Source organism: Micromesistius poutassou (assembly GCF_964030765.1).
Source record: "Micromesistius poutassou genome assembly, chromosome: 23".
Taxonomy (NCBI): Eukaryota; Metazoa; Chordata; class Actinopteri; order Gadiformes; family Gadidae; genus Micromesistius; species Micromesistius poutassou.
Genome location: NC_140293.1, coordinates 712,298 through 724,474, shown reverse-complemented (window position 1 = coordinate 724,474; position 12,177 = coordinate 712,298). Strand labels below are relative to the sequence as shown.

Genomic DNA, 12,177 nt, shown 5'->3' with positions numbered 1-12,177 from the left:
GTTGTTTGTCACTCTCTCTCATTCTGGCTCGCTCTCTCTCTCTCTCTCTCTCTCTCTCTCTCTCCCTCTCTCACTTGCTCATATTTAGCAGATACATGTTGGGCTTTCATTCAGAATAAATAGACAACCAGGAATACACTCATTTTGTTATGTATAATATATGTTAATACAAATGTGTATATATGTATTTATTGTACATGTTAAATGCATATATATATATACACACATACATTACATTTAACTTTCAATTCCTATGATTTATTTGCGGTTTGAAGGTGCTTTTGAGTGGATAGACAGCCGTGGTACACGAGTACATTTAGTTTGACATGGTATTTGTTATTTGGATAATAATATACCCTCCTAGTCTCCCATCTGCCCTGTCTCTCCTATTCTTGCTCATTCCCTCTACCCCCACCCATCTCCCCCAACTCCCTAGTTGATATGATGGCAATCATACAATCGCATTGTTCCTAGCATCACCGCACTGCATGCGGTGTGTGTACAGGTGTGTGTTCCTACATGGCGCTACCTCTCCTCCCTGTGTGTTGGTCCGTGTAGGAGCAGAAGTGTTGTGCTGCTCTCTGACAGTGTGACTCTGGCTCATCACATCTCCCCGGCCGGTCCATTACTCAGAGCGGCTCCTCTGGTGGGAAACATTCGGTTCACATTTCACCCGTTATTTATAGTTCATGTACACCCTACTGCCCTGTCTGTCCGTCTCACTCTCAAATTCAAATTTAAATAGCTTTATTGGTTTGTAAAATAAACAGTTTACATTTCCAATGCAGGTGAACGAATGGAACAAAGGAAAACTAACAAGTATTGAGTACTGAAAGTATATGACTTTATATTGTTGACCCTTATTGATAAGTATAGACATATACTTAGGTGTCCAGTATTTGCTACAACATTTAAACTACATTGTTATATGTATAGTTAAAATATTTGCTATATATGTGTACAAATGATATGTCTGGCTGTCTCTTTCTCCCTCTGTACCTCGACTAATAATGCAGCAACCGACACATTCTGTGTGAGTCTGAGTATACCCAATAGGATTGTTGTCTTAATTTAGCTGAGTTGGGATTGTTGATTGTATGCCTGGCCATGTGGGTGTGTGTGTGTGTGTGTGTGTGTGTGTGTTTGTGTGTAAGAGAATGTGTGCATGTCAAAGTGTAGGCTGCATGCTCACTGGGTTATGACTGAAAGCAGTGTGTGTGTGTGTGTGCGCGGTCCTGCATGTGCATGAGTCAGCCCCTCTACCAGCCTGCCTGTGTGTGTGTGTGTGTGTGTGTGTGTGTGTGTGTGTGTGTGTGTGTGTGTGTGTGTGTGTGTGTGTGTGTGTGTGAGGAGAGAGAGAGCCGGGAGGCGAGCGAGGGGTGTGACAGCTGAGGTCTGCAGCACTAGCAGGCTCAACTCTCTCCCTCCTCGTTCTCTCATTTCTCTCTCTAGTATATGCCTCTCTTAGTCAGCCTTCTGTCTCTCCGTCGCCACGGATACCAGACAGTGGACCTGATCTTACATTGTGGATGTTTTCCACACATGGACGTATCCTGTCTGGGTTGCCGCTGACGGACTGTGTGTGTGTGTGTGTGTGTGTGTGTGTGTGTGTGTGTGAGCCATGCTGCGTGTGTTCCTCCTCGCTGCGGAGCGCCTTCTGACATCGGACGATGACATCAGCGATGCCTACTGCAGCGCCACCTACGACGGTAAGGGCGTGATTACTCTGTTGATAAAGTCAGGTTCACTTTGGAGGTCTCCTTACACCCTAGTGCCCTCGCTCTCTCCCTTGCTCCCTGTCTCTGTCCCTCTCCCTTGCTCCCTGTCTCTGTCCCTCTCTCCCTGTCTCTGTCCCTCTCTCCCTGTCTCTGTCCCTCTCTCTTGCTCCCTGTCTCTGTCCCTCTCTCCCTGTCTCTGTCCCTCTCTCCCTGTCTCTGTCCCTCTCTCCCTGTCTCTGTCGCTCTCTCTGTCTCTGTGTCTCTGTCCCTCTCTCTTTCTGTCCCTCTCGCTCTCTGTCTCTGACCGTCTCTGTCTCTGTCTCTGTCTCTCTCTGTCTCTCTGTCTCTGTCCCTCTGTGTCTCTGTCTCTCTCTGTCTCTGTCCCTCTCTCTCTCTGTCCCTCTGTCTCTCTGTCTCTCACCCTCTCTCTGTCTCTGTCCCTCTCTCTCTCTGTCCCTCTGTGTCTCTGTCCCTCTGTGTCTCTCTGTCTCTCACCCTCTCTCTGTCTCTGTCCCCCCCTCTCTCTCTGTCCCTTTTGGGTCTCTCCTTCTCTCCCCCTCTCACAGTAGGCCTATCTCTGTGTGTATGTCTCTCTCTGTATTCTACGTCTGCATTGTATCTCTTTCCCTTAACAGCTGAAGTTATTATGGGGTAGGTTTATCTCATGCCTCGATGCCTGGAGCGATGAGAGAGAGACAATTAGAGATGGAATGAGCGAGGGGCAGAGAGAGAGGTAGGAGATGAGAGACAGGAGGAGAGCGAGGGGGTGAGATGAGGCCCGGTGATGGAGAAGGAAGAAGTGATCCATGGAGAGAGAGAGAGAGAAAGATACACACAGTGAGAGAGAGATGGTCGTGTATGAATGGGGACTGGGCCGTGTTTATATCAAGGCTTATTTAAAGGCAAGGCAACTTTATTTGTACAGCACTTTTCATACACGAGGCAGACTCAAAGTGCTTCACATAGAAACATCGTAAATAATAGAAAAGTAAAAGAAAACAAACGCATGGTTAAAAAATGTAGAAAGTTTTAGATTTAGCAGAAAGCTAAAGCAAACGTACAATAAAATGAAGTAATCAAATAAAATGGATACTTAAAAAAAAAAGGCAAAGAAATTTTTTTTATAATTGCAGACAGTGCGATGTATTTAAGATTTAGCAGAGAGCTAAAGCAAACAAGTCTTCAGTCTTGTTTTAAAAGTGGTCAAAGTCTTAAATCCTCAGGGAGTTTATTCCAGCTATTTGTTACATAGTTACTAAATCCGTAACTAAATCATAAATCCATGTTTTGTGTGGGGATGATTAACAGATTGGTCTCAGAAGATCTTAATGGTCTAGAAGGCTTATGTAGTGGAAGCATATCAGTTATATACTTTGGCCCTAAACGATGTAGGGATTTATAGGTGAAGCTCTGTCAAACTATTCTTTCTTCTTTGATCAGCCTGTCTGACTACCTGTCTGTTAGTTGACATTTTCCTAAACCAACAGAATACTGCCTGAAATATATTCCTGTGACACATACATTTCAAATATAACGCACACACACACACACACACACACTAATATACACACACAAATGCTTAAAATACACACGCACACACACAGACACTCAGCGCTTAAAATACACACACACACACACACACACACACACACACACACACACACACACACACACACACACACACACACACACACACACACACACACACACACACACACACACAGCAGCATGAGTGTTGGGTTCCTGGTGATATGTAGGTCATAGACTGCTCTTCTAATATCCGGCTGTCTACCCCTGGGCAAGGCACTGCTTTCACTATACTGAGGGGGTTGGGGATTCCTTGTATGGTCCGATATCAACAGGCTGCCTAGCAACATGTTGTCAATATCCTAGCAAATGGTCGTCAGTTGCCATGGTTTTTAGTTTGGGCCGAAATCATTTAGTTCTGTCCATGACATTCAAGTAGTAACTTATAAGTAGTTTGTACTTAGTACTGGTACGATCACTTATGAGTAGTAGTATTAGTATGATAAGTTGTACAAGTAGTACTAGTGTATTTGGGGGGATGTGTCCCTCCCAATATATATTAATATTATGGCCTTGTCATGAACTTACTGTATACTCTTGGAGCGTCAAGACAACTGCATCCATTTATTAAACGCAACTGAGGCAGCGTGTTGTTCTCCCAGACGTCATGAGGTCCGCTCCCTCCAGGCATTACCGACCGACGGTGGTTCAGTCCAGCGCCTACACCAGTATGATACATACTGTAGTACTGGGAGTATTGGTATGATAACTTATTAGGTAAGTATTAGTCGTAGAAGTTGTATTCATAGGCTACAGTATTGGTATGATATGAGTAGTATTAGTATGATACAGTATTGGTACAATACATTGTAATATTGGTATAATAAGTGGTATTAGTATGATACAGTATTGGTACAATACATAGTAGTATTGGTATGATAAGTAGAAGTTCTATACAGTACTAGCACTATAGATAAAAGTATTGGTACGGTTAGTATCAATATGATAACAAAAGGTAAGACATTTTTATGGTTGGCAGTGTATTGATTTTTCTTTCACATCTAGTTCATCAAGTTTGCATCTCAGAATGATGATTTACAACAAGCGCTGCAATAGAGCTTTGAACAACGATGCCATGTTCAAAAGCATGCGTCAACAAAAATGAAGCTGTTTCTGAGCCCAGTGGCAGGGGTCAGAACAGTGGTTGAGGTGTGCGGTGGTGGTCTTCATGGCTTGGACCTGAGTCACCGGTCATATGCATAGCCGGTCTGTTTCTGCTGATGTGCAGTCCCTGTACCATACTGAGATGCAGCTGGTGAGGTTGCCCTCCATGGAGCTTGCGGCAGAAAGTAGTGTGAATTGGTTTGATTTGGCTTAGGCCGGCTCTTCTCAGGAACATACAGGTGTTGTTGGGGCTTTCTTCACAAGAAAGCAGGTGTTCAAATCCAAGTCCTCCTTTATGTGGACTCCAAGAACCTTAAAGTTAGGGCCAGCTCCACTTCCACTCATGTCGATATATATGGGGGAGCAGCTGCAGCTTTTAGACTCCCTTAAAGGTGACATTATACCACCAGGTGTGAGTGTGATTAGCCGTCACAAGCCGTTTTGAAAATCGGCCTCTTCTGACATCACAAGTGGGCGTGTCCACCTAGATGTGCGCTGGATAGATCAGCCCACCAGCCTACCCAGTGGACTGTAGCGAACGTTGCTCATCTATCCATCATACATCTAGGTGGACACGCCCTCATGTGATGTGCAGAAGAGGCAGATTTTCAAAACGGCTTGTAACAGCACACTCACACCTGGTGGTATAATATGGGACCTTTAAGTCCCCGGTCAGCTCCTTTGTCTTCTGCACATTGAGGACCAGATTGTTGAAGGCCCACCGAGATGTGAGGTGCAGGATCTCCTCCCGGTAGGCCTTCTTGTCGTTATTCATCCGTGATCTGTCTTACCACTGTGGTGTCATCATTATTAACCTCAGAGTCGAGGAGGGGGCTCAGAACACAGCCTTGAGGGCCAGCTGTGCTGAGGGTCAGGGTGGAGGAGGTGTGGTTACCTCACCCAACAGACAGGTAAACCACACTGTCCGGTCAACGAGTTTGGTGGGTAGCTTTGAGGCCATGATGGGGTCAGCAGCAGAGCTGTGCTATATGAGTTGTGTTCAATGTGTTCTTATCTTCCAGGCAAAGTGCAAGGTAGTCACAACAGTGTCCTCTGTAGACCTTTTGGGACAGTAGGTGAGCTGATGTGTCTTTTATATGGGCCAGAACCTCTAAAAGGACTATATACTCACGGTGGTGAGTCTCAGGAGGGAATTGAATGGTGAACTGCTGAACATGAAACACGTCATCATCCAGCTGCGTGTCTTTGTGGGGGAAGTGGATTTGAGAAACAGGTTGTTGCTGTTTCCATTAATGAACAACAGGGGGCAATGTAGCCACATAAGTACACTTAGACACTTAGAGAGATAATCCTTAGGTAAGGGAGGGAGAGAGACATAGAGCATTAGAGAGCGACAGAGAGGTAAACAGAAGAAATGAAGTCAGGAAGTTCTATTTCCTCTGAATTTGAAGGGGTGTGACGATGGAGTGGGTGTGGGTATGTGTGAGAAAGAGAGGGAGAGAGAGAGAGAGCATCTTGTTCACAGCTCCAAACCAAGCTTTTACTTTTGCAATCAAGCCTTTTTCACACAGCTTTTATTTTGTAATGACCTGAAGAAGGTCATTGGAAGAGAGGCTGGTCTTCCAGAAAGGTTAGTGTGGGATGCTGGACTGGAGGAGGGCAGGAATTCCTTTCAGTGCCTCCCAGACACTCAGGAATCACCAGAAACACGTCCACCCTTCTTCATCTCAAAGAGGACTTTTATTTCATATTCTCCCTTTAGAGTGGCTCTGACAGACTCCTGATCCATGAAGACGACCTTCCATTGAGTCTGACTTTTAGTCCTTTATAACCTTTTTTCAGGACTTTTGTCTGACTTTTTTTTCACTTCCTTTGCGTATTCTCGCGGGGTCAATCATACACACACACACACACACACACACACACACACACACACACACACACACACGGCCCGACCGGGTTTGGAGTGGGAGACGGGTCCCTAGCAGCGGTTGCCGTGGGTCGGGTGTGCCTGGCGTTTCCATAGCAACCATGCTGCGTTGCGTCCTGCAGCGGGCGTACAACCTCCGCCACTCGGACCCCCTGGCGGGCGTCACCTTCAGAGGTAGGACGGGGCGTATTATGGGATGTCTGATGGCACCGGGGTTAGAGGAGGACAATGAGACACTTATGAACATGACGTGGGGTTCAGGGTTCAAGAGAACACCTGGTCTTTTCTAGGGGACTAGAGAACACCTGGTCTAGGGTACTGGTCTAGGGTACTGGTCTAGGGTACTGGTCTAGGGGACTAGAGAACACCTGGTCTAGGGTACTGGTCTAGGGTACTGGTCTAGGGTACTGGTCTAGGGGACTAGAGAACACCTGGTCTAGGGTACTGGTCTAGGGTACTGGTCTAGGGGACTAGAGAACACCTGGTCTAGGGTACTGGTCTAGGGTACTGGTCTAGGGGACTAGAGAACACCTGGTCTAGGGTACTAGTTATGTGTGTTTAAGTTGAGATGTGACTCCAGCGGTAGACTGGTACTAGTTACGTGTGTTTAAGTTGAGATGTGACTCCAGCGGTAGACTGGTACTAGTTACGTGTGTTTAAGTTGAGATGTGACTCCATGGCAGTAGTAAACTGGTACTAGTTACGTGTGTTTAAGTTGAGATGTGACTCCATGGCAGTAGTAGACTGGTACTAGTTACGTGTGTTTAAGTTGAGATGTGACTCCATGGCAGTAGTAGACTGGTACTAGTTACGTGTGTTTAAGTTGAGATGTGACTCCATGGCAGTAGTAGACTGGTACTAGTTATGTGTGTTTAAGGTACTAGTTACGTGTGTTTTAGTTGAGATGTGACTCCAGCAGTAAACTGGTACGTGGCTGTCGCAAAAGCAATGTTCTCTCAAGACAACAACGTTCCACATTAGAAGAATGGAGTAACGCATTTAACGTGTGTGTTTGTGTGCGCGTGTTTGTGTGCGCGCTACTGATGAGGGTTGCAAGATGAATTACTGTAATCTACCTTTAAATCCTGCTGCATCTGTCTGACTCTCTGCCTGCTTGGCTGTCTGTCTGTCTGTTTGTCTCTGTCTAAATTAGCTGTACTCCTTACTTCCTGGCTTTGTCCTGGTCAGCTTCCTGCCACCAACACACACACACACACACACACACACACACACACACACACTAGTGTACAGACACTATGGCAAATATACACACACACACACACACACACGTAAACGTTGCTATAGTAACTGGTGATTGTGTGTGTGTGCTTTTCTGTCTCTCTCTTGTATGCTCTCTCTCTCTTGCCCTCTGACTCTTTCTATGTGTCTCTCTCTATCTTTCTTCTGTGTGTGTGTGTGTGTGTGTGTGTTTGTACGTCTCTCTCTGTCCCTGATGCTTTCTCTTTCTCTCTCGCCCTCTCCCGTTTTGAATGGTCAGTATTGGCCGTTATAGATATATATCCTATAGAGGCTCTCTGAGGAGAGAGCCTCTATAGAGCCTCTATAAGGTGAGAGGAGGTGGAGAGGAGAGGAAGAGGAGGAGGAGGTGGCGGAGGGTCTATCAAGTGTTTTGGGCAAACTTTGTGTGTGTGTGTGTGTGTGTGTGTGTGTGTTTGTGTGGTCCATGTTTCCTGCACTGGTCCGATCAGATACCGTGTCCATTTATAGACTCTAGACACAAATGAAGATAAATCAGAGAGAGACAGAGAGCAGAGGGGGGTGGAGGGAGAGAGAAGTTACAGGGAGAGGGGAGAGAGGTTGAGGGAGAGAGACAGGGGGAGAGAGAGAGATGTATAATGATATAATAATAAAAATAATAATAATACATTGTTTTTTTACAGCGCTTTTCTTGGTACTCGCTTTACATAAGACGCTTTACAAAAAGGAATACATACAGATAGTACAGACACTCAAACAAAAGGCAAATAAACAACACTACAACAATAAACAACACATTGAGAGAGAGAGATAGGGTGGAAGATGATGGAGGATGATAAGGACATTGTCTTTGAGTTTGATGGTTTTAATAGTTAATAGTGTAGTTAATTAGTAGTTGATAGTTATTTTGACTAACCCTCCTGTGCTGTTCTGTGTGTGAGTTTAAATATTAAGTGTGCGTGTCTTCTTGTGTACGTGCGTATGTGTGTGTCAGTGTGCTTGTTGTTTTGCCTGTCATTTTAATTATGTGAGTCTTTTTTCAGACACCAAGAAATTGGCAACAACTTTGCCTTCCCCTCAAACACACACACACACACACACACACACACACACACACACACACACACACACACACACACACACACACACACACACACACACACACACACACACACTCTGAGCCATGTTTTCTCGGCTGTGTGACATCAGAGGGTCCTGCCAAGGTGCACCAGTTTCAAACCAACCAGGAAGTGGACACTGCCACTTCCTGTTCACTTCCTGTCTCTGTGATACGCACTCCTTGTCCTGGGAGAGAAGAGGGACACGAATGTGTGTGTGTGTGTGTGTGTGTGTGTGTGTGTGTGTGTTGACAGGATTGGAAACAGGAAGGAGGTGTTGTTGCCAGGGGGTGTTCTAAGGAAAGCAGAACACCCATCAAAGTATTTTTGTTATGAATGTAACAAACTTATTATTATTATGGGATGGTGTGTGTGTATGTGTTTAGTATCAAGCCATGAAATCTATTCACTGTAACTAAATGCAATTTAACACAATTGTGTGTGTGTGTGTGTGTGTGTGTGTTATCACTGTATGAAATCTATTCACTGCAATTTAATGCAATTACATTTTTAGTCAATCTATCAGGATTGACAGATAATTGTCTTCATCCTCTCTCTCTCTCTCTCTCTCTCTCTCTCTCTCTCTCTCTCTCTCTCTCTCTCTCCTCCCCCCCTCCCTTCCTCCCCCTCTCATGGGTGTCTTTAATTTGTATTGATAGCTGATGCATAGAAGGATGTATAAACTCCCTTCAGAGCTTTGCTGCTATCGGTTGATGGTTCATCCTTTCATATGGACTCCATAGGGACCGTTGCACAGCCGTTGAATTCATTATTATATGTATTAAGTTATTATTATTATTCTTTCTAGGCACCAAGAAGAAGACCAAGGTTGTCAAGAACAACCCTAACCCAGTGTGGAATGAGGTAGGAACACTGTTACCCACAATACACCTGGCACTTCTATGACTTTTACACACGCAATGCATCTCGAACCACCTTGACTATTACCCACAATTCACCTGGAACTACCATGACTATTAGCCACAATTAACCTGGAACCATGACTATTACCCAGGATCCATCTGGCACCATGACTTTGACCCACAATCCAACTGGCAACAACATGACTATTTACCCAGTCCACTGGGTAGGCTGGTAGTCTGATCTATCCAGCGCACATCTAGGTGGACACGCCCACTTGTGATGTCAGAAGAGGCGGATTTTCAGATTAACGACTTGTAACGGCTAATCACACTCACACCTGGTGGTATCATATGGGACCTTTAATATTGTAAATATGATGTATTGCAGGGTTTTGAGTGGGACCTGAAGGGAATTCCTCTGGATTCTGCAGCAGAGATCCACTGTGTGGTTAAAGACCATGAGAAGATGGGCAGGAACAGGTACTGTCCGTCTGCCTGTCTGCCTGTCTGCCTGTCTGCCTGTCTGTCTGACATGTTTGTGTGTCTGACATGTTTGTCTGTCTCTCGGGCCAGTCTCCCTCTAGAAGTGTTATCTTAATTTGCCATCCCAGAATAGAACCCTGGGCCGCTCGGAGAGGGCGATGCTTCCTCCTGATAGGTCGGGAGACAGGAAGTAGGGTCAGCCAGCAGGACGCTTGGAGCGGACCCACTCGGGGGAACAGAGGGAGTGGGAGGTGGAGATAGCATTAGGTTATGTAAGGTGTAGGTGACAGGGTTCTTCATACAACACACACACACACACGCACACACACACACACTGGAATCCAGAGAATGTGACGCCCTTGGTTGCCCCCGGAAACCGATATTCCGAAACGCATATGAACAGATCCTCCACACAATGGCTAGTTTGACCGGAGTGATGTCACCTGTGTTCTAGAATATACCGGCGTGCCTCAGGGTCAACCGTGACCAACACACAGACTCACACTCACACACACAGATAATAGTGCATATAGTAATACATGTGTGTGTGATGTTATCCAGGTTCCTGGGTGTATATAGTAATACATGTGTGTGTGTGATGTTATCCAGGTTCCTGGGTGTATATAGTAATACATGTGTGTGTGATGTTATCCAGGTTCCTGGGTGTATATAGTAATACATGTGTGTGTGATGTTATCCAGGTTCCTGGGTGTATATAGTAATACATGTGTGTGTGATGTTATCCAGGTTCCTGGGTGTATATAGTAATACATGTGTGTGTGATGTTATCCAGGTCCCTGGGTGTATATAGTAATACATGTGTGTGTGATGTTATCCAGGTTCCTGGGTGTATATAGTAATACATGTGTGTGTGATGTTATCCAGGTTCCTGGGTGTATATAGTAATACATGTGTGTGTGATGTTATCCAGGTTCCTGGGTGTATATAGTAATACATGTGTGTGTGATGTTATCCAGGTTCCTGGGTGTATATAGTAATACATGTGTGTGTGATGTTATCCAGGTTCCTGGGTGTATATAGTAATACATGTGTGTGTGATGTTATCCAGGTTCCTGGGTGTATATAGTAATACATGTGTGTGTGATGTTATCCAGGTTCCTGGGTGTATATAGTAATACATGTGTGTGTGATGTTATCCAGGTTCCTGGGTGTATATAGTAATACATGTGTGTGTGATGTTATCCAGGTTCCTGGGTGTATATAGTAATACATGTGTGTGTGATGTTATCCAGGTTCCTGGGTGCATATAGTAATACATGTGTGTGTGTGATGTTATCCAGGTCCCTGGGTGTATATAGTAATACATGTGTGTGTGATGTTATCCAGGTTCCTGGGTGTATATAGTAATACATGTGTGTGTGATGTTATCCAGGTTCCTGGGTGTATATAGTAATACATGTGTGTGTGATGTTATCCAGGTTCCTGGGTGTATATAGTAATACATGTGTGTGTGATGTTATCCAGGTTCCTGGGTGTATATAGTAATACATGTGTGTGTGATGTTATGCAGGTCCCTGGGTGTATATAGTAATACATGTGTGTGTGTGATGTTATCCAGGTTCCTGGGTGTATATAGTAATACATGTGTGTGTGATGTTATCCAGGTTCCTGGGTGTATATAGTAATACATGTGTGTGTGATGTTATCCAGGTTCCTGGGTGTATATAGTAATACATGTGTGTGTGTGATGTTATCCAGGTTCCTGGGTGTATATAGTAATACATGTGTGTGTGATGTTATCCAGGTTCCTGGGTGAGAGCAGGGTGTCTCTTAGGGATGTCCTCAACTCTCCAAACCTGGCGGCTTGCTTCACTGTGTCCCTGATGGACACCAAGAGGAACAACACTGGAGTAATACACACACACACACACACACACACACACACACACCTAGACACACACACACACACACACACACACACACACACACACACACACACACCTAGACACACACACACCCACACACACACACACACACACACACACACACACACACCTAGACACACACACACACACACACACACACACACACACACACACACACACACACACACACACACACACACCTACACACCTACACACACACACACACACACACACACACACCTAGACACACACACACACACACACACACACACACACACACACACACACCTAGACACACACACACACACA

The 12,177-nt window shown here is 45.1% G+C and overlaps 1 protein-coding gene across 1 annotated transcript in view; it reads left to right on the top strand.

The window, feature by feature from the left end:
* Nucleotides 1–1,417: 1,417 nt before the first annotated feature.
* Nucleotides 1,418–12,177, top strand: part of LOC311368653 (dysferlin-like) — a gene marked incomplete at its 3' end in the record, with an annotated part of 21,124 nt that continues 10,364 nt past the window's right edge. Inside the window, 4 exon segments of the mRNA XM_084487453.1 lie at nucleotides 1,418–1,709; nucleotides 9,445–9,500; nucleotides 9,888–9,979; nucleotides 11,748–11,853. Coding sequence (XP_084343579.1) covers nucleotides 1,622–1,709; nucleotides 9,445–9,500; nucleotides 9,888–9,979; nucleotides 11,748–11,853 — 342 coding nt within the window. The 5' untranslated portion in view covers nucleotides 1,418–1,621.